Source organism: Rhyacophila brunnea, unplaced genomic scaffold (genome assembly GCF_057557595.1).
Source record: "Rhyacophila brunnea isolate RB1 unplaced genomic scaffold, BYU_Rbru_1.0 scaffold_14, whole genome shotgun sequence".
NCBI lineage: Eukaryota > Metazoa > Arthropoda > Insecta > Trichoptera > Rhyacophilidae > Rhyacophila > Rhyacophila brunnea.
The window spans coordinates 7,372,489-7,400,448 of NW_028232796.1; the positions used below are offsets into that span (position 1 = coordinate 7,372,489).

Below are 27,960 nucleotides of genomic sequence, written 5' to 3' on the forward strand. Positions count from 1 at the left end.
TAACAGTGTTGCCAACCGTACTATAATTATAGTATTTGTACTATAATTTTGGTCCGCGTACTATGTACGATATAAGACAAAATAATATAATTTTGAATATCGGAAAAAATATGTAAAAATTACTAAAATTTCGATATTTTCGTTCGATAAATTGGTGCTAAGTACTATAATTTCGCAATATAAGAAGATTTGGAGAACTTTGGAAAAAATTTGCTCGAAAAACGTAAAAAAATCTTTTGACTTTGGTTTAAAATGAAATTTCGTGAATTCTTCAGTAAGCATTTTTGGTCGGAAGAGGTACCTAAATAAAAAAAGGTCTCGGAGTTTCTCAAATTCTCCGTTTTTGTTTTCTGAGAAACAAAAAACGAATACATTTACAACAGATAACAACGCGTACTATATTTTTTCACCAAATACTATAATTTTGGAGGCTCTGTACTATAATTCCACTTTGAAAAGATGGCAACACTGCTCGATAATACAGTCAAGAACAAGCCGGGTTGTGAAGTTTATGTCATATAATCAAACGTTTTCTGCAACAAAATTGATAGTTAAATAGTATTATGCTAGAAACTTTATAAAACATTCGTTATAAGTGAATGGTGAAAGATAGATCTAGTAAAACAATATAACCGAGTCTATATAATCTGACAGCGCAATGGCGCAAGACAACAAGGAAGATGTTAAACACATTCTGCCAAAAATAGAAAAAGTCACTGCCCCTGTCAGCTTATCGTCGGCGGAGATTCTTTCTGAATTGTTTGGTGTTTTTAATGCCGAGCCACCGGATATTTTCTTTAATCTGAAGAAAAGCAAAGTCAAATCGAAGAAACTTAAGAAAAAGAGTAAACACAAGGAGAAAAAGAAGAAGAAATTAGGTAAACGTGGACGGAGTAGTTCAGATACTGATGCCAGTAAAACGGATGCTTCGACACATAAAAAGAAGAGCAAAAAAAGCAAACATAAAAATAGGAAACGAAAGACCGCCGTAGACAGCGATTCCGATGATTATAAACCTTCACATACGTCTTATTTCCCTGACCCCAAGGAATATGCTAAAGATTATCTAGAATCAGTGTCCATGCTTGAGAAAGTATCGAGTAACAGAAAGGTGACAGTCACTGATATTGATCATTACACTATTCAAGTCAAAAACGAACCAGTCACGCCAGAAAAACCAAAAAATGCTCGCGTTTCAGATCACAAAATTAACGAGTCCAAACACAATAACTATCCAATGGACAATATTCCAATTCCAAAAATGCCTGATGTTTCTCAAATCAAATTACCAGAGGAAAAAAATCATTCTAGTAAATCGAAAAGCAATCAAGTGCCGCAAGACAATAATGTTGAAAAGGGAAAAACTGGCAATAATAAAATTCAAATTAAGAACTTGAAATTTAGTTCTGTGTTTGAAGCGAATGTAAAACAAGCCGAGGAAGAGGCAAGAAAGAAGGCTGAAAAACACGCGGAGAAATATGAAGAAGGTGAATTGTCAGAAAATTCCGTTGATGTATTAAAGCTAAGCTCCGAGAGTGAATCGGGCTCTGATCAGAATAAAACGCCAGATTTGAGAGACAAACTAAACGAACTCATTTCAGTGCACAAAAAAATAAGGTAAGCTATGTGCAAAATCAAAATGAAAACACTATTATAAGGGACAAATTGATACTCAAAAAATTGCCGGGTTTAAATTCATCTTTTTGAATAGCAAACATCTAATGACTAAAACAAATTTTTATTTAGAAACATAAGTAGGTAAGGTAAACGTACCAGTAGTTGACCATTTAAGAAAAAAATTCAACAAAAATAACGATTAACGTTTAGCATTAGACCGAATGTTGGCAAAGCAAGTCTACTCATAATGGATCAAATGTCTTAATTAATATGACAAGACAAAAATTAGGAAAGGGTCTGTTACAAAAAAATTGTGTTCAATTTTTCCAAACCATGTTGCGGTTTCAGTAGTTGACCATCCAAAAAATTGAAAGTTCCAGTAGTTGACCACTATATTCAGTAGTTGACCATGTCTAATCAGGGGTTCCAGTAGTTGACCACTATATTTTTCAGTAGTTGACCATGTCTAATCAGGAGGCTTCATGGCAAATCTGTCATCAGAGTTGCCTGAGGGCTTCCTGTCAGACCACTCTAGCCCATAGCTACTTAAATCAACTTGGTAGCAATGGGCGGTTCAGTAACAAGTTACATAGGAGAGGATTTTGTTTGACAGCCAATCATCAGGTTTGTTTGGGTAACAAAGGATGCAAAATTAGTTACTTCAAAGTAAAAATACAAAAATATATTTATTTTAGCAACTAAGTACATACATACTACATAGTAACGCATAGGCTCAGTACTTACCAAAATAAAACTTAACATAAAAATCCTTAGATATTCCAAATAAATTCCAATTCCGGAACTAAATAAACATTACGAGTTTTGTTTACTTGTGTCGGGTCATTTATGTGGGATACTACCGCCTTCCATTCATAGCTAAGTACATCGGATCACTCTGGCCATTTCCATAGTCTCCCGCACTTTTGCATCGATGAAATAGTAGCTTTTACTTTAGAAATATGGATGATTTTCCCCGGGAAGTATTATAGGATAATGTTCATTAATGACTTTCATAACGGACAGCCATCGAGTTTTAGGCTTAAAGCTTTCATCACTAGACTTATCCCATTCACTCTCCGCTGAGTCTGAAATGTCAACACTTGGGTTAGAAGACTCAAAAGAAAAACGCATTTTCTTCTTGACTGCTTTCAATTTCCCCATTTTTTTTCTTCCTTTGCTTGCTCATTCAGTTCTTTCTTTCTTTGCTTCTCTGCAGCTCATTCTTTTTTCAACCGTTCCATTTCTTCTTTCTTCCTCTTTTTGTTTACGAAATACTCCTGGCACAGTTTACCGGAAACACTGATGGGCAAGGCCTGAACAAAAACGATGCATGAGTGCGAGTGAGAAAGTATTCGGCTCCCTTACGATCTCTTTCACACGCGCTAGAGTAAGATAAAAGGTCTACATTTGTGTAAGCTAGTTTCCAAAAATATCGCCATCAAATCGGGGCAAAACGCTTCACACAGCGTCGATAATTTGCGAGCTCGTGTTGCTAAAATTGATATTTTTGTGTTAAACATAAAGTCCGTGGTAAATATTTTTAGTTAATTAAGTAGAAAAGATGGTTCTGTGTGTTGTCTTAAAATGTGGTAGCCGTACTGATAAGCAAGAAGATGGTATAACGTTTCATAGGTAAGTTGATACATGTTCGTGATAATTTATTTGTATTTTATTATATATTTTAATATCAGTGACCTAGTGTTTTTTTGAAATAACTTAAATTATAGATATCTTTATCTAATGGTTGCATTTTGACCGCTTAAAAATACTATATAACGTAAAAAAATAGAAAATTATATTTTAATTCTGAGCGTCTAGTGCGAGCACTTTGGGCGAGCACTAGCGAAATGGTCTATGGTCTCGAACATTTGTAGACGAATGCGTTTGCTCGCTCACAAACCAAACGCAAGGCAAGCGGCTTCATTTAGCAATGCAACGGGTGACGTCTAGATGTATCTATAGTCTAAGCTGATGGGGGTTTTTTCCCCTTTTTGCTTTCTTTTTGAATTTTTCTTCCCCTTCACCGGGGAAAAAATGTCTCTTGAATGGACTACGAACATTTGATGGACCAGCCGCGGGTTCACTGGCGATTGGAGACGAAGTATCAATACAAATCCTTAAACCAGCCTCAGGTGCACTGGCGATTGGAGACAAATCACCATCACAAGTCGTTAGACCAGCCACATGTGCCCTAGCGATTGGAGATGAAACATCATAATAATTCATAGTATTCCAGGCGGTCAAAGACATCATATCATCAGATTCCTCTTCTTGCAATGCCTCATCGATGAGTCTGACCGGTTCAGGTGGAGTGATATTTTCCAACTCATTTTTTACTTTTCTTTACAGTGCGAACAGTGACTTGTCATCTTGATCAGGTTCGTTGTTTTTGCGGAATGATTCAAGATTTTCCTTATCAGTGTTTTTACTCAGGAACTGCAGTCCTCTCTCTAAATACCGCTTGCGTTCCTCTGATTGCTTCCATTGAAGGCACACTTTCAGATTCTCCTGGTACTGTTACAGCTTGAGGGCTCCATGGACAAAGTCCACATTTTCGGAAATTTCTTGAGGAATTCTTTTGTACTTGTAGAGGACTGTCGTTGGTGTGACAGCCCCACCGACACTCCCTGTTACTATGACGGTTATGCATTCTTTCTGTGCACTGTCTTGTTATCTTTTTTGGCTAAGACCCTGCTACCCTAGGGGCGGCAGGTTATATGAAAGTATGGTGAAGCAGGCAGCTTATATATAAAAAGTATGGTGAGGTAGGCTGATAATCAATTTGCGACAAAACTAACGTTAACATTATTAATTATATGGGTACGTTATAATGACCAAAGTAAATCCTCCGTAATGCCCTGCATTTTTTTTATCGCGTCGCTATTTCTCGTAAGTTGTCGGCTATTATTGGCCTGCTTCATTCAGTTGCTATATATTCAGGGCTATAATTCAAGAAATTGTTGTTTTTCGAAGAAAAAATACACAACCCGTTGCTGAAAAAATACAAAAAAAAAGTTGACCCCTAGGTCATCTACTGGATAGAACCACCCTAGACACTTCTAATTAATAAATAATCATCGTTCCATACTTATGAATGTAAAAATTGTTCAAAACTAAGTGATATAATTTTATTTAATATATCTTGTCAACTACTGAAAAAGTATTAAAAAAAGTGTGAGTAGTTGACCCCCCCACAAACTTGCTTCCTTGTAAATATAACTTAAAAATTACAAATGATCTCGATACTTCAATATTATGACTGCCCGAAATGCATTAACTTGATATTATGAAGTCAAAATCATTAAATTGCCATATGATCCCAAAATATGCCATGCCATCCACTGATATCCTTAACAATTTACTTAAGAAATTAAAAATAAAATGCTTACGGCGTGATGTGTTGTTTTCAAATAGCTGCTATGACGCTCCTATGACATATGGTGATGTGTTAGTTCCTCAATCCGACCACAGATGGCTTCACTTGTCTGAACTTTACAATTTAGAGCAATCCCGCGTCTACGTTTCTTATTTTGGGCATTTTATTGAAAAAAGGTCAACTACTGGTACATTTACCTTACTGTATTTTTAATAATCTTCTTTCGAATCTTTAATTTGTTGTCAAATGTTCGGAAGTTATTTAAAAGTCCTAAAACATAACTCTATGCTTGCACTTAAAAAAGAAGACATTCCAAAGAACATTTGTCCCAGCATGAAGATAATGATCGAAAACTACAAAAAGATCCAGTACTTAGTGACAAAAAGCAAGATTTCAGAAATAATATTATAATATTGTTCATTTTAGTGACTATGGATTATTTCACGATATAGATTACGGATCAGATTTAAGGTGATGTCTTTATCTACCAGAGGCACCTAGCGGAAAAATACGAAGCTTGCAATCCGAGACATTTTTTTGATAATTTACTATTTCAACTGTGTTAATAAATATGTAGGTAGGTATCTGAAAACATTAAAAAGAAAAATATTTTTTATTTTAAGTCAAAGCTTACAATTGTAAAAAATGTAATAAAATGTGAATTTGTTGAATCGGACTGCACCTTATTATTACATATATTTTATGGTCATATTTATTATTAAAATTTAGTTCATTAAGTTTTCTAACAATGTCTCAAATTGAAAGCTTCGTATTTTTCCGCTAGGTGCCTCTGATAGGTAAAGACATCGCCTTAAGCTAGCTGTAATCAACTGTGTGTTGAATCAAAATTTATAGTAACAATCTCTAAATAAATAATTACTGAGACACAGTTTAATCGACGATTGAGGAAAAAATCTTTTGGATTGCGATTGCACATTGCTCTAATGCTGTGCTGAGTCTCCATTCGAGTACATTTTTAGTCAATGGTCAATAATTTAAAGTACATACAGCTTCTTAGTTCGTGAAAGTTATTGTCCACCTGTTCACTTGAGATGCCCACAGTGTCAGCAATCTTGCGCACATACACTCGGTAGTGTTTTATTACAATAGGTACCATGAATTTTTTCAATGATTTCATCTGTGGTGACCAAAATTGTTCGTCTGGATCATGATTCAACCTTGCTGTTAGTATGGCCACGTTTAAACACATTTATCCAAAAATAAACAGTCTTCAACGTTGGTGTGTAGTCTAGAGATGGGAAAACTGGTCGATTTTGAAGACTAAGTATACTTACTACCAGTATAAAAAAATACTTAGTATAGAAACTTGTTCCAAAATACTTACTAGTATTTGGAATACTATATAGAGCGTTTGGCGTGCGTATGCGACAAAAGTTTCATACTCAACTGAAACTAAAACCAACTCCATAATAGTATTTGAAATACGTATCGGCTCAGGGAACTCAGACCGCGTATCGGCTTCAATAGAATCGCTAAAAATACGCTGAGCTCCTCTTGTTGAATAGTCCCATTTATTATAAAATTTTAAACACATTTTAAATTTATGAGTTATTTTTCTGTTAGGTTACAATACTCTTGTTAACAAAAATGATTAACAGTGAGCGGTCATATTATAACAAGCCTAAGCCTGTGCGTCATGTCACCACTGTGCTGCGACACAAAATTTATGACCAATTATTCATACATTCGAACGAAATAGACTAATAAATTAAAATATACCTATATTCAAGTGCTATCTCGTTCGCGCGTTTTTAATGTTAATAGTGTTAAAAGTCTACCAACTGGCGAGCTCACAGAACAGCGACAATTATTATGAAATATTATGAAAATTATTTGTATATAATATATTTGGTATATAATTATGGTCCCCTCATCAATACAATTATGTGCACAAAGAAAACAATCTGACTGCCTCAATAATTATAACTTCTTGTTTCTAGCGATAGTAAGTCGACAGACGATCATAAAAAATCAGAAAAACGGAGCCGGAGGTCCGGCAGTCGTTCTCGTAGAAGATCGGGGAGCAGATCTCGCCGAAGATCCCATAGCAAGACGCGTAAGAGGACCAGGAGCCGCTCGAGGACCAAAAGATCTCACAGTCGGGACAGGACTTCTAGATATGACAAATATGATGATCGAAGGTAATCAACAGTGCATACATAACACCTCATACGAATACCGAATAGGATATCAAAATAATAAACCACTTATTGTATGTTAGTCATACCGACTGAATGATTTCTATGCATAGTCGCCCGTTTACACGTACATGGATTTACTGCTGACAGTACGTATTATCACGGCCGTAACAAGAAAATGCATGATCAAAAAAGTTCAGGGGATTCTGAATTTTCACGCGATAGTTCGAACTCACACGATATCTGAAATATAATGGCGAACCTACAAACAATACAAACTACACCACGCAGAGAATTTTGACATTTACCGATTTTTCGATTTACCGGTGCTGTCAAATAACGCCACACAAAGCAACAATGCGTGTCGATTACGCTTGAAGAATGATATTGGCGAGAAAGTCAGCACTTTTACATGTAAATAGTTATCGCGATAGATTAATTTACACACTATCGTTGCCAGTAAATCCATGCACGTATACAGACACTATAATAATGTGTCTATATTATGATTTTATTTTTGATTATGTATGGCCATATTTCTTTTATTGATCACCCTAATATTTCATACAGAATATGTTTGTTGAAACGTTGAAAGGTTGGCTTTTGGAGCCTTGTTGCATATAGATTTATCGAAGTAAGTTAAATTTGTATGTATTATGTTGCGTATATGTCTGCCTTTTCATTATTTGAAGCTAAATAATTTGACATGCTCAATTTAACAGATCTCACCGGCAAGAGAGGAGAAGATCAAAGAGTAGAGACAAACGGATGGAGATTGACAAAAAACGTTTGTTGGAGATAGCACGTAAGAATGCTATTACTATGCTCCAAACTGGTACCCTGCCTGCAGCCAGCACCCTGGGACCGCAGGCTCAACAGAAAGTCATATCCGCCATCAAATCTGGAGGTATGTAATTGATGATACATACATTAGTAGTGCTACAGCCATGGTTTCAAGAGCCTTTTTTCATTCTGATCTCTCCACAGTCCTTCTCTAGACTGCAATACGAAGTGCACGTCCGTCCTTGTTACACTGTCCGATGACGTAATTAAAAAAATATATAAAATTGTTTCTAACCAATATACAATGATTATTTCAAAATTGTGGTAGGTATCACTTCAATATGATTTGATATCAAGTAGGTAAAAGGCTATTGAAATTTGCAACAATCTATGGCACCTGAGGCTCACTAATAGTCAGGCCGTGACAGGAAACTGCAGAACTTCGATGGTAGTGCGATGTATTGCTCATACTTAAACTGTAGAAAACGATGATTGTTATAATATTGGAATAAATCGTAATAATTTGAATGGAAATATGCAATTGAAAATCTTCATTTTCTGTATTAAAAGATAATCAATAACTAGCACTACCATCGTAATTCGAAATTCAGTGCCACAACCTGAATGTAGTCGTCCTTAATGGCACGCCTAAAAATATAGGTCAAATAATTTAATATACATTAAATTTACTTATTAATAATTTAAATAAATACAGTCGAACTCGGTTATTATGATCACGGACATAGCGAAATCTCGGATGTAATGAGGAAACATTCGTTGACATTTTAGTTTATGATTTTCTCCATGCATTTATTCACTTTTATAACGAGCTACTGAACGGATATACCGAGCAAAAATATCATCAAAAATTTTCTTAAAACTGTTAATGTGTCGATCGTTTAAACACCATTTTCAACCCTAAGCAATAAAATGCGACCGTAGACCGATGCCGCCAGGATCGGATTACGTTTATGACACTAGTTAAGTGTCTAAGTATCTAATTGGTGTTTTCATCGACAACATTGAAAAAGTATCATAAGAAAAAGTGTAAGTACGTATATGGTTGAAATTTCATGTAAAAAAACCAAGCTGAAGTCAGGTACCTACCAGCGTTCATTTGTGTTATGTGACTGCTCATTTAAAAATATCTATTCTCTGATATAACGAGTAATGCTTATAACGAGCAAATTCAGTCGGTCCCATCTTCCTCGTAATAACCTAGTTCGACTGTAATTAATATTTTGGTTTGCTCTAAGAGTACATAAAGTACTTGAGTTTTATAAAATACGAGGGTGGGTCAATAAGTCCTTAGAAAAGCCGACAGGTGGCGCGACTAGTACTATAAGCGGTTTGTTTTCATGCAGCGGCACTACCGATTCAGTATGCTGCGAAGTTTCAATCAGATTGGTCGGGTTGTTGTTTTTTATTTTCGTACATTTAAAAAAAAAATTTGCTTGTTTACAAAAATGGAGAAAATTGAGTTTAGAGCTGTTATTAAACATTTTAATATAAAAGGGTTAACAGCAAAGGAAATAAAAAATGAGTTGGATTTAGTTCACGGCATATCTGCTCCTTCACTTGCAACTATTTATAACTGGTTAAATGAATTTAAACGTGGTCGTACATCAACAAAGGATGAACCACGCTCAGGACGTCCTGTAGAGGTGACTACACCAGAAATGATCAATAAAATCCACGATATGGTGTTAAGTGACCGAAGATTAAAGTTGAGTGAGATAATTGAGGTTACAGGGATCTCAAAAGGTAGCGTCATTTCTATTTTACATGACAAATTGGGCATGAAAAAAGTTTCTGCAAGATGGGTGCCGCGTTTGCTCACAGTCGACAATAAACGCAATAGGGTGGTGGCCTCTAAAGCCCTGTTGTCGCTCATGCAACGCAATCCGGATGAATTTTTTCGTCGCTTTGTGACTGTAGATGAAACATGGATACACCACTATACTCCCGAGACGAAAGAACAGTCAAATCAGTGGATTGCGAAAGGCGAACCATGTCCAAAGAAGGCGAAAACCGTAAAATCAGCTGGTAAGGTTATGGCTACTGTATTTTGGGATGCACGTGGAATTATTTTCGTTGACTATTTGGAAAAAGGAAAAACAATAACAGGGGATTATTATGCATCTTTATTGGACCAGCTAAAAAACAAAATTGAAGAAAAACGGCCTCATTTAAACAGGAAAAAAATCCTCTTTCATCAGGACAATGCCCGTGTTCACACATGTTTACGATCAATGGCTAAAATTGAAGAATTGAAGTTCGAATTGGTCGACCACCCACCGTATTCGCCAGATTTAGCCCCCAGTAACTTTTTCCTTTTCCCAAACTTAAAAAAATGGCTAAGTGGACAACGTTTTTTTTCAAATGAAGAAGTCATCGATCGGACAAATGCTTATTTTGAGGACCTTCCGAAAACTTATTTTTCTGACGGTTTAAAAAAAATTGAGAAACGTCTAACCAAGTGTATTGAGCTCCAAGGAGATTATGTTGAGAAATAAAAAAAAAATACAAAAATAAAAACTGTTTTAATGCTTTTTTCTAAGGAATTATTGACCCACCCTCGTATATATAAAATAAAAAATAATCAAAAAACATTATAATTAATTTCACGAGTTTATACAGTCCCATTAAAGTTGTTAAGGGATACCGTAACTCAGTGTTTTCGTTTCTTTATTCTTTTCCGGAAAGTAACAATTCATATTATTGTACTGTGATGAGTTATTAGAATTATGCAATCGTATGCCTTTATTAATGGACCCTACTGTATGTTCACAGGAAAATCTGTGGATGAACTGACTGACTTCTGTAAAAATCTATCGCGGCAGGAAGCTTTGGGTGAGTTGTCGTCGGTGTCATCAGATTCCGATAATGAGAATGAGCGCGACTTGCACGATTCGGAAACACGACCGTTTCATCATCCTTTCCAAGTCAAGGATAAAGCGCCTATTGTGTTAAATATAAAGGTAAATTACTTATTGATTAATATACGTAACTTGGGAAAGCCTCTGAATCACACTCATTAGAAAATTCCTAGATTAAAAATTGGACCTAGTGGGATTTGAACACAATTCATTCTTGCAAACACTACAGTTCTTACCACTACATATTACCTAATGACTACTCTATTTGTGGTGTTTTAAATTCCTTCAATAATGACCACAATCTTAATTTAATTAATAGTAGTAATTTAATAATATTAATACTATCGACCAAAGGTACTTGATGGAATTTGAATTTAAATTCTAATGGATTTAAGTTTTGTACTATTCCATTAGTCATTTTTGCTAGCCGGGTTTTACCTTTAGGCATCTTCAGGCACCTGTATGCACTAAGGCAAATGAATTTTGTCAAAAGTCAAAAGTCAATGTGTATTTGCCTTTTGGTGGGTGTACACAGTGCCTCAAGATGCCGAAAGGCAAAACCCGGGCCGCAAAAACGACTCAAATGGAATAGTACAAAACTTAAATCCATTAGAACTTTGTAATTTAAATCAAGATTACCAATTTTATTCATAGATGGCTTCAAATTTGATCCATATCCTAATAATACTAATGTCATATATGAATAATTATGCTAATAATGTTATTCCCTTGATTGTAATAATTACGAAGATGGTAACCATCATTAATTTTAAAATACCTCAGATAGCATAGCTATTAGTTAATCAAGGTTAGTATGTGGGTCAGTAGTTTAGTGGAAAGAGCTCTCACCCGTCAAGCGAAAAATGTGTTTGAATACTACTTGATCCAAGATTGTTATAGGATTTTTGTAATGCGTATGTTTCTGATATTTTCCAAGTTATGCTATATTCTTAAATCTTGTGTCTACTCAGTTTTGAGTCGATTAAATTATTGATTGCTCCATTTTGTTATGTATTTGAGAGAACGTATCCTTTTCATAATGTTGACACTTGAAAAAATATTTATATGAAAATTCTACAATATAATATAAAATAACCAATTTATTGTGACCATAATAAACTTATATCTCTTTTTAGGGTGGAACACCACTGCCAACACAGTCCTTCCAAGAGAAGACAATAGAGCAATCGAAGGTTCTTCGATTGCAATTCCCCGTATCGTCAGGCACGCAACACAGGGGGGCCGAGAGTGAATGGAAGCCCGTCTCTCCTCCGTCTGCGACCACTGTGGCTAACAAAAACTCTTCACCCGTACCGCCACTGCCCAAACATGTTCCTATAGCTTTACCGTTTGCTAAGAAATCGTAAGTTTTACCATTGTTTTGATATTTCAGTAATATGTACTTTGTACATTCACAATCTTTCTAAATAATTCATCTAAACAACGATGGTTCACTGCATTTTTTTGCCTATTATATGTGCCTTATCACCCAAATCTGTCCCGTCACGGGCAGTTACATTTGCATTATAATGTGAATGTTTTAGTCTCGGTACAAGTCAATCATTAAATAATTGTCAATGTATGTATATAGTAATTTACAATACAGTCAAACTTGGTTATTACGATCACGGAAATAGCCAGATCTCTTATGTAATGATGAAACATTCATTGACATTTTAGTTTATGATTTTCTCCATACATTTATTTATTCACTTTTATAATGAGCTACTTCTCGGATATACCGAGAAAAATTGTTAATGTGTCGATCGTTTAAAAACAAAATTTTCGACCCTAAGCAATAAAATCCGACAGGAAAATTAACTAGACCGATGCCGCCGGGATCGGATTACGTTTATGACACTAGTTACGTGTCTAAGTACCTAATTGGTATTTTCGCCGACAACATCGAAAAAGTATCCACGCATATGTTTGAAATTGCATGTAAAAAATCCAAGCTTTGTGAAGGCAGTAGGTACCTACCAGCGCCGGTGGCTCAGCACTTTACTACAATAAACAACTTTTGTAGCTTATGAATGCCACGCTTGTTTCGGGGATTTTTACGATGGTTTTTAGATTTTTTATATTGTATGCTTAAATAGAACATGGCACGAAAAATGTTATATACGAGGGTGGGTCAATAATTCCTTAGAAAAAAGCATTAAAACAGTTTTTATTTTTGTATTTTTTTTTATTTCTCAACATAATCTCCTTGGAGCTCAATACACTTGGTTAGACGTTTCTCAATTTTTTTTAAACCGTCAGAAAAATAAGTTTTCAGAAGGTCCTGAAAATAAGCATTTGTCCGATCGATGACTTCTTCATTTGAAAAAAACGTTGTCCACTTAGCCATTTTTAAGTTTGGGAAAAGGAAAAAGTCACTGGGGGCTAAATCTGGCGAATACGGTGGGTATTCGACCAATTCGAACTTCAATTCTTCAATTTTAGCCATTGATCGTAAACATGTGTGAACACGGGCATTGTCCTGATGAAAGAGGATTTTTTTCCTGTTTAAATGAGGCCGTTTTTCTTCAATTTTGTTTTTTAGCTGGTCCAATAAAGATGCATAATAATCCCCTGTTATTGTTTTTCCTTTTTCCAAATAGTCAACGAAAATAATTCCACGTGCATCCCAAAATACAGTAGCCATAACCTTACCAGCTGATTTTACGGTTTTCGCCTTCTTTGGACATGGTTCGCCTTTCGCAATCCACTGCTTTGACTGTTCTTTCGTCTCGGGAGTATAGTGGTGTATCCATGTTTCATCTACAGTCACAAAGCGACGAAAAAATTCATCCGGATTGCGTTGCTTGAGCGACAACAGGGCTTTAGAGGCCACCACCCTATTGCGTTTATTGTCGACTGTGAGCAAACGCGGCACCCATCTTGCAGAAATTTTTTTCATGCCCAATTTGTCATGTAAAATAGAAATGACGCTACCTTTTGAGATCCCTGTAACCTCAATTATCTCACTCAACTTTAATTTTCGGTCACTTAGCACCATATCGTGGATTTTATTGATCATTTCTGGTGTAGTCACCTCTACAGGACGTCCTGAGCGTGGTTCATCCTTTGTTGATGTACGACCACGTTTAAATTCATTTAACCAGTTATAAATAGTTGCAAGTGAAGGAGCAGATATGCCGTGAACTAAATCCAACTCATTTTTTATTTCCTTTGCTGTTAACCCTTTTATATTAAAATGTTTAATAACAGCTCTAAACTCAATTTTCTCCTTTTTCCATTTTTCCATTTTCCACAAGCAAATTTTTTTTTTAAATGTACGAGAAACACACAACAACCCGACCAATCTGATTGAAACTTCGCAGCATACTGAATCGGTAGTGCCGCTGCATGAAAACAAACCGCTTACAGTACTAGTCGCGCCACCTGTCGGCTTTTCTAAGGACTTATTGACCCACCCTCGTATAACGATCCCATCTTCCTCGTAATAATCAAGTTCAACTGTATATAGTAATTAATTTTTCCGACCATGTCCGATCCTAATAGGATCATATGGGCCTCCACAGAGTAGAGGTTTGTATTAACAGATTTTGTTTTTTACGAGAAATGGATGTCAAATGGAACAATATAATAATTCATAGAATTGATTATTTGAATGAATTTATAATTGTGTTAAAATGCTTGAGGTTTTTCAAGGATTTTGTGGCCGATAATACTGTGAAGTTTTCTGCAAATGAATTTTCAATGCAAAATGTCTTGCGGTTAGTTTAATTATTAGTATTATTAATTTAATTTATTAAAATGCAACTTTTTTATCGTACTTATACCACTTTTATTAATTAATATCTGGACATGTTTCGTCCGCCTCAGAGGGACATTTTCAACTGAAATCAATTTCGCAATCTGATTAAAATTATAATATTATTTGTATCTATCATATCTGTGTATTTCGGAAGAGTTTGGTTTAATCATCTCTAAAGATATAATGTGAAAAAAAATTACACATTGTCATTGTTTATTTGTAGTCAACCTCCGGTGCCTCTCGCCCCACCGTCTTTGCCGCCTGCTCTTCCTCCTCACCACGATGTGGAAGAAGCCAATCCGCCGACACTTCTTCACACCAACCAACTTACATATGGAGACATCAACTCACAGATGGAATACAATAGCCAGAATTTCAATCAAGCTGGTGAGACTTGTATACTTTCCATATAAATATTATTTCTCTCTTTTTTTGTTCAGTTTATGCATGTACATTCGTTTTGTACTAGTAAACATAGGTTTGAAATTAATGTTCATGCATGTTTTTGTTGATAATTAATATTATAATAATAATAATATAGTTTTGCAGTATTGGAAAAATATAATGCGTGTATTTCACTATCAGCACGAGTTTGAAGCCCACGGTGGCCGTGCGGCATAAGCGTTGGACTTTAAAGCCGTGGGTCCCAGGTTCGAATCCTGGGTCTGGCAAGTACACATATTGTTTTTCAATTTGTGTGTGTCAGGGTATGGACCTAATAGGTTGAGCAAGTGGCTGACATCCATTTCTCGTAAAAAACAAAATCTGTCAATACAAACCTCCACCCTGTGGAGGCCCATATGATCCTATCAGGATCGGACATGTTCGAAAAAAAAAAATTCACTATAATAATTTCAATATAAATTATACTGATGGTTTTATAAATGCGTTTAAAAATTAATAAACGTAAAAAATCTTAACACCACTGCACATTTATGTACTGAAATATGACTATGTATATTCTAAAACATTAGAGCGAGAGGTTTAAAAGAATACTATTTTATGTAATAAAAATACTTTATGCAGTCATCAAATGTTTAAAATAAATATAAAGGATAATATGGCTTCAAAATTATATAAATAGATTATCTACAACGTTTAAGGTATGTCCAGGATCATGCTTTGAAAATAGAACAAAAGCTCCATTTTGACCATGCTGAGCATGTTTCCCCTTAATGTTATACATGTTTAAATCTGTATGTCACCACTTGTAAACAATGTTTTGTGCATGATAATCACATCACACCTCTCGCACTCGAATTCGAGTCATAATGCCGTCCTGCTCGTAGACTAAACGTAGCATTGACGTTTGCAACACTGGTCGCTAATTTACACAGCTGCACAGCAGTTTAATTTGTTTATCATACTTCTTCATTTCTTACTTTTTTATACTAATGTTTATTTCCGTTTCAGCTGCAGAAGTGTACCCGCAGCCCGTCTTACCCGGCCCTCAAGTTTTTCCCTCCGAAACCAATGCGGTAAATAAAACGTTTTCTAATAGTAGACAGCCAAGATTTTATAAATTTAATTCTAATTATTGCAATAATTATGATTTATAATTTGCAGAACTACAATATCGGATCCATTGTCTCCCAGAGACTGACAGCGATCAGAAAGCTTCAACAGAATCCCAATGACTCGTCTGCAATGAATCAAATGTACCACGCTAATCAAGAGGTTCGTTTATTTTATATATATAGTCTACCAGTGGCCAGTGGCGAACATTCAATACTGACCTTATTTTACGTTTACCTTGACTCATAAAAATAACTTGAATACGAGTTAATACGAATAACCTACAAGACTACCTAGATGCCAATAGCGGGAATTAATTCATTATTCTACTCGCAAGTAATAAAATTACAATGTGACAGATGACCTTTAATTTCTATGAAATTATCAAGTCGCTAATTATTGTACCCAATATTTTGTATAAATTAGCGCATAAAATAAAGAAATAAATTTTTGTACACAAATAATATTTAAAATAAACATAATAGTTTATGAGAATTTCTTCGCATTACAGTGAGTTAGCAATTTGTTATATATTTCTATTCGTATGTACAGTCTTCGTCACTATAATCTATGTACTATCGCTTTAAATCGCGGCCCTCGTTATCCAGTGCGTTGGCCTATCATCCGGAGGCTCCGCGTTCAATTTCCGGTGAGGTCACAATATGAATACGTGTATTAAATTAGGCTCTAAGTACCAAAAAGTAGTATTGCCTGTAGTTACAAAATACCGAGTCATTGCAGTAAAATTTCATGAAGCAGACCTTTTGAAAAATGTAGTTTTACAGTGTGAATCAATCACGGCAGCTTCTATAATTTTAGGTATTAAGAACTCACAAGTGTCAACACACCATCGTCAGCTATTTTATATTGAATGCCGTTGACCACTGCAGTGCTACTTACACCATAATAAATAAAACACGCCAACGGACTTACAACGTCGACAGGTTTAATTATTTTGCTGTATTTTTTTGACTTGCTTGACCCATTTAGACTACAGTTGAAGTTATTGGCGTTGGTATGTAGAACATTTTTCTATAAAAATGTCAGTTTTTATTATTTTGGTACTTAGCGCCTTAATTAATACACGTATTCATATATTTATGTGATTTTCTCAAAACCTGGATGTTTGTGGCTGTTTCACTTCTATTATTAAATACACTAATGTCATTGGGCTACATGGCTTGTTGTAGTGTTAAAAAACAGAAACAAGAAGAATATAAAATATATCATAATAGGTATGTAGTGTCCTGATAAACGGCACATAAATTTGCTGTTTTCTTTTTAATAAAAACCAATTGAGAAAAAATTCTTTCATGTGGAAAAAAGTTACTACATACCAAACTGTCATCAGTAATTTTTTCTAATGAAAATTTAAAATTGGTTCTAAATTTATTTTAACGTTATTTGAAGATGTCAAAGTGGGCGCAGTCGAAACAGGAGCCTGGACAGTTTACTGGAAGTACGGGGGCAAACATCCTCACTCCGAGGGAACTTGCCAGTGGCTACCAAGCGTGGGCCAAGCGGGTAAGCCTATTTTATTATATTAATAAATTGCCTACCTTTCTATTTTTCCGAGCTATTTATTTATCTATATAATATCTAATTTATATTACACTTTATTTAAATGCGTGAACGCTCGAGGTCATAAAAAGATTTGTGATAATTCTCTATTGTAATACTATGCCAGAAATAAATCCCACTACATATTATTTATATTCGATATCCATGGATATTTTGTACAATTTTATTTATTACAAACTTTGCAAACTAGAAACAAGGCATACATGAAATGGTTGTATGAAATATTTGAGTTTGAGAATCTAAAAAAAGTAATTGTTTCTGCAATATAGAAATTAATGTACATACATATTATAACAATTATAGATGTGGTGCACATTATATGAGAATGATAATATGATCATACAGATGAATGAAATGCGCATAAGAATACACATACGTTACAGTTTGAACCAGAAAGTAGATGAAGAATTAGTCTAATATTATACATCTACCTATAATAAAGCAAGATTTATGATTATTGTGAAGACTCATGTCAATGGTATGTGCATGAATTTACTGCTGACAGTACGTATTATCGCGGCTATAACAAGATAATGCACAATTGAGGCGTCTAATTACAAAAAGTGACAAGTCCACAATTCGATATTTGCGGGAAACAACGTTTTTATGTTTCAAGCTTCAATTATTTGTTTTAACATGAGATTATTTTTTCCGTTGTATTCTATGGTAAAATTAGAACCAAATGGCAATTTGTTTCAGCCGATAAACTCTTGAATGTAATAAATATAGGCAAAATAAAATTGGACGTAGCGCTACTTGAACCTCACTTTTTAATTTATCCTGCATAAGGCACATATTTCCGTGGTACTGTCATGATTTTACCGGATGCTACAGCATGGAAGACGCCATTTCCAATATTGAACGTTCCATTATTGGCTGACTTAAACACGCGTGAAATCAACCAAGCTTTAAATAATATGAATCACTGACTTGGCGCTTTTTGTAATAAATCGAGACTTAAAATATTTTTTTTTTGTAGGGTTTTGTCGCATTTTGAAATTTATAGATCAATACATATTGTGTAAAATTATACAAAGAATATGTGCGTATTTTTTCGCGATTATGACCAAATGTGGACTTATCGCTTTTTGGAATTAGACGCCTCAATTATATTAACACGTATTATCATGCAAGTTGCAAGATTGCATGCATGAATCAAAAAAGTTCAGCGGATTCTGAATTTTCACGCGATAGTTAGAACTCGCACGATATCTGCGCATACGCAGTAGAACTGTAGTGGCGAACCTGATTGAAAAAATACGAACTACACCTCGCATAGCATTTTGAAGTTTATCAATTTCACAACCGCTCAAATAGCACTATACAATAACATCGCGTCTCGCTTACGATTGAAGAATGAGATTGGCGAGGAGACGGTCAGCACGTTTACGTGTCTAACAGTTATTATTGCGATAGTTTAAAATACACACTACATATTGGTGCCAGCAAATCCATGCATGTGTACAGGCGCTAGTATGCTTGCATGTTTAAATAATACACTGAACCACAGCGATATTGTGTTACCAATAACCCAAGATGTGTTTCAACAAAATTATGATTAGGACAATAGGCACAAGTCTTCAATATATAAACCATTCTATCTACAATATTGCACAATACTTATTTTGGTGTTGGTCAATATTGTATTTCACAATTTTGGTACCTTTTTCGATGTAGTGTGCAATATATACTTACGAAGTGGCATGAAAATAATTGTTTCTTAAATTCAATATATCGTCGCTGTAGGATTGGTTTGTCGAATAGACCAAATGTCAAATCGCACCGTGAGTGTAAAACCAAGGCATCTGCAAAAGACATATTTTGGATATATTAGGGTTTGAAGTCTTCGTTTTGTTAGGAGAAATAGAGTTTCTAAAAAAAAAACCATAATATTTGGTTTATATCTACATTATATTGCATGTTCTTTCAGTTACTTCACTTTTACATTATCAGGTTCACGACTTTTACAGTTGTTTTGCATTTAATCTAAAAATTTAAAAATTTGCAGATGCGTTGGTTTTACACTCACGGTGCGAAATGTTCAGGAGACGAAAAACAAATTTGATTATCCTATATTTAAATACATGTAGGTATTTAAATTGTTGCTTTTACAGCATATGAATGCTGTTTTCATTACAAAGCAATTTAAAGAAAAGGATGGTTCTGGTCCATTTAGATACAAAAAATCATTCTGCATTCAAAGGTCGATTTCGACAAAAACGGATATTTGACAAACCAATCCTATAGCGACGATATGTAATCCTATGCATTTAGGTTTATACAGAAATGTTGGAAATTTCATAGATAATCGATTGATGTAAAAAACGTATTTCGAAAAATTGGTGTTTAGGATAAAATTCAATATTATTGTGCCAGTCAAAAGTCCATCGCAATTCACTGTGCAATTTGCGCAATATTTATGAATTTCTTACAATTATTGCGCAATATTGCTACTGAAAGTGCACCACTGACGTGAATCTTTGCAACAATCATAAGCGTTGCTTCAATATAGGTTGTCACTTGCTAGTTCATATTATTATTTATAGCATTTCGTTAATCTGTGAGGTACCCGATTGTCCATTGCCCCATCGTCCTGACATCCAATTGTCCTGGCACCCAATTGCCGATGCCAAATCATCTCTATATTATATTATACATGTTTAATAAACAAATCTACGAACGATTCTTTTAAAGTTTCAAGTGAGTGTTCAGCGTTTACTTGATGGTAATTCATGATATCTGATTTATGAAATGTCTCTCACTCGGTTTTCACAAAATGTGTTTCGCTCAAATGGTGAGCTTTATTCAAGTATAATTATTTACCAAAATTTTATGTTTGTGTGTATGTAATATTTAACAGTGTTCCTCAACCTTTTTATACCTGCGGACCACTGAAGATAAGTGAAACGTTTTGCGGACCGCTAATGCAAAAATAAAAATATATTATTTATATAGTAACATATAATAATATCTGATTGGAGTTGATTTCATCACATTAATCTATTTTAAAAACAAAAACACAATGCACAAATACCAGCAGGTGCACGGGCTTAGAATATTTTATTGGAATTTTTAGCATATGTATTTGGACGCCAAAAATTCGCGAACCACCAGAAAATTTCTACAGCCCACCAGGTTGAGAAACACTAAATTCTAAATCATTGCCAATGCTGTTAATTTTTAATGAGAAACAGCATTTAAATCCCAATTACTCCCAACTCGACGCTATTTTTCCATAAAAAATTGCCACATCCTCTACTCAATTGTAATTTAAAATTTTATCAATTGTTACATTTACCACGCCCCTCCTCACAGCATTGAGAATAATAAATTTTAAAAAAAAACTAAAATTTTGGATTTCATACATACTTAATAAAGCTTGTCATATTATGGGCAAAACACATGCAGTAATATTTTTATTACATAAGAGAGATTCTTTTTTACACAAATTATTGTAGAACAAAATAAAACGATCGGTATTTGTGAAGTGCATTTAGGTACGTATTTTTGATTTACTGTAGTGTATTAAGTAATAAAAGAAAGTACAAAAAGCTCTTTGTATTACATTTGTATTGGTATGTATGATGTTATGAAAAATCTACAATAATTCTATTTCTACCTATACATCATAGACTTCGATAAATTCGGTTGGATCTTTACAGCTTTTTCTTTTTTTTGGCATGCTATAATAATTATTTTCCGCAATAATCAGAATTATATTGCATAGTACATATTACACTGAAGTTATAGATTAATCTGCTGCAAATCTCTCGGCACAATTTAGAATTCGACAGAAAATTGACCATGTTTACGAAATGTTTGGTCTCTTCTCTGTCGGATTGTGATGTGAACCTTTTCTTTCAGTTGGAAGCCGTAGGCCTTATCGGCCACTTACTCGAGAGGGTCTGCGTCCTGTGACCGCATTATGCATCATGTATAACCGCTAAGCGCTTTTCTATTATGCCCAAAATATATATGTCTTAGCTATTTTACACATCACAAGATTTTCACTCACTTCAATGCACTAAAATCGTGTTAAAAAATATAACTTTGCAATGTCAAAACTATATTATTGGTTTTTAGTTTTTTCTTTTGCAAATTAGAATCTTTTAGTATATTTTGGGCATTATAAAAAAGGTTCGTTCTTTGATCTCCATTATCCGGATAGATCTGTGATTTTTTTAAATACTGAAGTAAATATTTACGCAAATATTTAAAACAAAATCACAGTTTTATTTCAACATGCAAAATAATGACAAATATTCAAGTGTTCTTTGTTAATTTTTAAAGCTCAGTCGTCTTTCCTTGGAATAGTAATGATAGATCACTTCAATTTATTGTTCAAGCATTTATTCTGAATACGTTATTTTGTAGTATCCGAGTCGTTGTATGTTGACATTACTGTTATCCGTTCATAATATTTTGTTTCCTAAATGATATTACTGTCTTTTGAATATCAATTTTATTTGGTTTCCTAAGTAATTATTTAAATTAGCGAAAATATTATTGCTTCCAATTTGTTTATGTATATTAAAAATGATTTTTCATCAATTTATATGAAGTGGTTTATTATTCTTGCTACATATGCGTCTAATATAGTTTCAAGAATGATCTGAATTACAAGATATTGTTATTATTATAATAACAACCAGGGCTTTGAACCAGAACTGAACCGAAAACTGGAAAAACCGTTATTTTTGTCGGAACAAAAACCGGTTCATGTTCAAACACGCACATTAACATAATCTTACTCCCCACTTTAATTGCCATTCAGTTGTCGTAGGTGCAACACGTCTTACGTATAGGGTCTTGCCCTGGGACTCTACTTAATACGTAAGTATTAATTTTTTAAATTATTATTTATTTCATTCGTTAAAACCTGATCAGTGCCACGGACGAGTTAACTCGCCAAAGCATGTATGTCGCATCAGGCCATGGACAAGTTAACTCGCGGGTTCTTGTAAATGTCATAGCTTCTGAATGAACTGTTTGTGTATAATTTCTAAACAATATTTATCATTTTAGTGTGAAAATATTCACGATAAATTCGAGAAACATGTTGATTTGGTAAATTTTCACAAATATTTATCATTCTGTTCCTATTTCATATTTTTTAAGGGATTTATTTTATTCCAAAAATAACTGGCCTTATAAGTGTCCACCTAGTAAAAATTGGCTGGCAGTGATAAGGTTAATTAATACAATGAAATCTCTCAGCTGAAATGAATCACCTATCATACAACTACCATAAAATGTTCTAAATTATTGTAGAAAGTAATTTTTTAATACAAATAAAAACATTTAAAAATTAATCACTCGGAGGGAGCTAAACCGGAAAAACCGTTATTTTAACCGAATCGATATATATTTATATTTTACTTGAACCGGAATGAAAAAAAATAACGGTTCAGAGCCCTGATAGTAACACATGATGCCATCGTTTCACAGCAGCTATCCTGAAATATTCTGTTTTTTTCTGTATAAAATGTCACCATGAATATTTTTAATGTCTGTTTTGCGTACATAAAAAAAATATGTCTTCACACTGAAATAGCATATGGGCGTATCAATATTTCAAGGAATCAGATGAGAGCTTTGAATAATTAATATAAAAATTTCATAAATGCTCCTTCAAAATATTACACACAGCATCATGATGTAAACTATTTATATTTGAATCCCAACTTATTTATTTCTATTATTATATTTGGTAGGTAATCAATTTACTCGAAATACAATTTTAAAAAGCTTTATTATTGTTTTTTGTCAATTGAATTTTTATGATATATGTGAAACGTTACGCAACGCATGCTGGAAAACGTCATTAAAAACAATTTGAGGCGAAATTTTTCTGTTGAGCAAAATGATATATTTTACATACTTTCAGATACCTATCTGTCACATAGTTAAAAATAAATTAAAAGCAATTGATTTTTAAATTCTGGAATCTTAATTCAGCTGAATAATAATATTTTCTGTTCGTATACGTTTACCACTTTGTAATCAGTTTTAATTTAAATCAATTATTATCCATCACATACGAAAAAGTTAATCGTATCAACCATCATTCACTAATGATTTAGATTGTTGTATTTCAAAGTCACATTCTCATACAATAGACGAAACTATGTCCTTTAAATATGAATTTTATCTGTCCTGATATGTATTGCATCCATTCAAATAAGTTTACTCGTTGCTGTGGTCGTTTTAATACCCATGCGAATGGGCAGAAAAGAACACTTGAATATTTGTTCCAGACGACTTACAGAAGTGTGGCAGGATCGAATTGTCGGCTCAAGTGCGGGGTTGGGGTAATGTTTGATTAAGAATCACATGACATGGTTATGGTTGCGGCCGTAACATGAGGTGTCCTCCTGAGTGCTAGAGTGCTAGTGCGACCAGTTCCACTCGGTACCACGTTCGGTAGGTGAGTACCTTCCGTGCTTCAGCTCTGTCTCCATCTTAAAGATTCTAACCTCGTTATCGTCAACCGAGACGGAGCTGGCACAGAAGGTTGTGAAAGGAATTTACAATTCTATCGTGTCTTTTATCTATCATGTGTCAATCGATTCGAAAAAGTTGTTTTATCATATATTACTGCATGATTACGGACTCCTACAATAACCTGACAAAAGTCTTTATAAGTCTGCTGTGCTATTTTTCTATATTTTGTGATTGTTAATGTTTCAATAAATAAACAAAATATTTCAAGGGACTGTTATTATCAATAATATATTGTGAAAAAATAACCAGAATCAATTGTTAAATTCTGTGTTAAATAATCTATTGCCTTATATAGATAATTCAAAATAAAAACATTTGTATGTTATACAATAAATTTGCCTTGTTTATGTAATAGTTTTATAGATATCCCAATTTATTTAATTTATAAAATAAATTTATTGAATAATTTAATAGAATATTGACGACAGAATTATTGTGAAACAAAAAGATTTAAAATAATGTTTGTATATGAAGAATTAATTACCTAAATACCTAATTATAAAGAACTATAAATTACATACTTATATAAATAATCAATTGCTAATTTCTTTTAAAGTTTTTTCTTCAAGCAATATCTAATACATATCTATTTACAATGTGGATCTCTGCTTTGCCCTCCGTGAGAGAGTTCGTCAGTTTTTGGTATGAGTCGTATTAAATGATGTTTTCTGGTTAATATAGGACCAGCTGCAGACTGCGGCGCCGGTGAGCGGCGGAATGGGAATGCATTTACTCCAGAAGATGGGCTGGAGACCCGGTGAGGGTCTTGGGAAAGAAAAGAATGGAGCTCTTACGCCCATCATGCTCGAAGTCAAACTTGACACCAGGGGACTTGTGGCTAAAGAAGAGGTAATGAAAGTAAATAACTCGACTTTGTATGCTAACCATGACCGATAACACTTATTTTTGTTTGGAACTCGAACCTGACTGAAAAGAATGTGGGAAAAGCGATCAAGCTGCGGACAACGTAACCGCTTTTGACTTTTACCTGGACAGTTATCCGGTGACTGTTTTACCGTGCTAGTAAATAGATGATTCAAACTTAGCCAGGCGTATTTTTTGTGCTAAAGTGCGCGTGTTATAACCTTAAGCTCCTTTCGATAAGTTAAAATCACTTTCATTATTGTGTATGACTATCATGTTATTTGTCAAATGTAAAAAATCTGTATAAAAAAATAAATGTCTTCAGGAGATCCGACTGTAAATGCAATCAATACATGTGATCAATTATTATAACACTACTCCCTCAAAACGAAATTATAACAAATAGTTTTCTATCTGTTACACTATCTTTAACGATTTTGCATTTATCATGAATTCGTCAATGCCCACATATATTTAAGTTATGACTGTACAACAATAGTGAATAAACAAATTGTACATAGTTACATTTTACGGTTCTTATAATATTTTATGTTAGACGTATTTTCGTGTATAATAACAAAACATATGGTATGGTTTTGCATTTTCAGACAAGACAGCGAAACAACGTGAGAAGAGCACCAGTCGCCACTGTGAAAACTCTGGCAGGAAAACATCCTGTTTCTTTGCTCGGTGAATTTTGCTCCAAGAGGAAATTAGGAGTCCCTTCGTACACTCTCTGCTTTGAGTGTGGGCCTGATCATAAGAAGAACTTTTTGTTTAAGGTAGCTTTATATAATTATAAATACGAACATAGAACGTATTCACATGGCGTTCACCACATTTCAGGAGGGCAGGGTAAAAATATACCAAAAAAATACCAGAAAAAATATTGTTTACGTATTGAGATTTATTTGCTATTTGAATGGCCCTAAATTACTGTACGCCCACGGTGGCCGCGCGGCATAAGCGTTGGACTATCATGCCGTCGGTCCCAGGTTCGAATCCTGGGTCTGGCAAGTACACATATTGTTTTTCAATATGTGTGTGAGTCAGGGTATGGACCTAATAGGTTGAGCAAGTGGCTGACATCCATTTCTCGTAAAAACAAAATCTGTTAATACAAACCTCTACTCTGTGGAGGCCCATATCGTCTCTGTTCTGGCAGAACACACTAACTGGAGAATACTAGTTTTGAGTAATTTGACTTTGAAGTTGTTAAAATGTTTGAAATGGTCTATCATGTGAGTTTATTAAGTAATCGTAAAAAGGATGACTTTAAAATAAAGACTGTTTATTTATTAAGAAAGTTTCCAGACGGTAAAGTTTGAAATAATGAACATTTTGGTATAACTAACTCAATATGTCATTTTTTCGAATTAGTGTCTTGCCAGAACAGTGACGATATGATCCTATTAAGATCGGACATGGTCGAAGAAAAGAAAAGAAGAAAATTACTGTAGGTACTGGCTTCAGTTTTATTTTAGTATTAAAATTTATAGAGTGGCGAATCAGTTTTTTATTCATTTACATTGATAAGGTGTGGTCAAAAATATGACATGACTTAGACAAGGGTTAAATTCATTTTGACAAAGTGACAATGGAGGAGTGTGGGTTAAAAATACCAAAAATCGTGTGATGTTCATGAATGATGAAGATGTAAAATAGAAGGTACATGTTTGTTTACATCATTCACGTTATCGTACATCACAATTTTGTAGAAACCAAACGATGTAGTGGTTCTTCTCGAAGCCGGCCTTCTACGAAATGTTTTGTTTCTAGCGTTGATTATTAATTAAGATATCAGGTCTAAAGGCTTAATTACATTGGCAGACGCGCAGACCCAACCCGATTCAACGATCCACGCCGACCGTCGTGGCCAACGTTTTTACACTATTTGCAATTACACGCAACGACTCAATCGCGTTGGTCCTTGTTGTTGATTGGTTTAAAATAGACATAGTATTGCTATTACATATAGGTTGACCGAAAACTATTTCTTCGTTAGATTGGTGGCAACACTAAACAGTATTCCCAAGCAAATTTACGTCAAAACGATTGTGACGATGGAAAATAGAATTTATCCCATTTTACTCACGATCACTCCCATTCCTTGAAAACCATAGAGAATAGATTTTGATAGTCGTGGCAGACAATCGGGCCAGACGCAATCTGCCAATGTAATTTGAGCTTAAGTGAACTCTATCAGTTCCAAAGATTAAGGCGACTGGCAACTATTAATATTGACAATTTCTTCCTACAGGTAACGGTGGACGGAGTCGAGTACAAGCCGAGTGTTGCAAGCGCAAATAAAAAGCAAGCCAAAGCTGACGCGGCACAAATTTGTCTTCAGAAATTGGGGCTCCTATCTTAGTTTAAGATAATAAGATTTAAATTTTGCAATATGGTACATATTCAGAATAATACATGCATTTTATTTCTTCATTATTATTTGCAACAAGTCATATTTTTGAAGTCATAGGTTAAGTAATTGAACTTTCAAAAAGATGGTAATCATACTAGTTGAGATTTTTAATTTAATCTCTTTAATTTTATAAAGGCAACATCAATAAATGTACATAGTGTAAATATTTCATTTTATGTGGGTCTTAGATAACAACATAATGATAGATGCTGTTTTTATTTTTTTATATATATCGAAAACAATATTATAATGGCATTGTCTATTGTATTGAATGGCATTACAATATAATATAGACAAAACTATGATAAAATTCTACATTTCTTGTAATTTTTCACGTTTATATCTATTGAAATCTGATATATTTATATTTTTAAATGATAAAAGTGCTTGCTCATTTTAATGGTTTATTTAGATGATCTTGTAGAGATAACATTTCTCTACACTTGTTCTAGTGTGACGAGTTTATATGTATCATTTGATCTTCTAAAATAGGGATT

The 27,960-nt window shown here is 34.1% G+C and overlaps 1 protein-coding gene across 5 annotated transcripts; it reads left to right on the plus strand.

Moving 5' to 3' along the window:
• The first annotated feature begins 467 nt into the window (after positions 1 to 467).
• LOC147075572 (protein Son-like) lies at positions 468 to 27,856 on the plus strand. Of its 5 annotated transcripts, none has more exons than XM_085941875.1 (12): positions 468 to 1,617; positions 6,955 to 7,155; positions 7,875 to 8,059; positions 10,729 to 10,916; positions 11,951 to 12,177; positions 14,801 to 14,964; positions 15,991 to 16,055; positions 16,144 to 16,254; positions 17,503 to 17,616; positions 24,859 to 25,026; positions 25,650 to 25,823; positions 27,302 to 27,856. In XM_085941875.1, the coding sequence occupies exons 1-12, from the start codon at positions 659 to 661 to the stop codon at positions 27,410 to 27,412; spliced, it is 2,667 nt and encodes an 888-aa protein (XP_085798001.1). In that variant the 5' UTR covers positions 468 to 658; the 3' UTR covers positions 27,413 to 27,856. The 5 variants fall into 5 exon arrangements, with proteins under 5 accessions (XP_085798001.1, XP_085798000.1, XP_085798004.1 ...); XM_085941874.1 differs by having other exon boundaries at positions 24,859 to 25,035; positions 27,302 to 27,558; XM_085941878.1 differs by lacking the exons at positions 25,650 to 25,823; positions 27,302 to 27,856 and adding an exon at positions 21,538 to 21,607 and having other exon boundaries at positions 24,859 to 24,930.
• Positions 27,857 to 27,960: the final 104 nt, after the last annotated feature.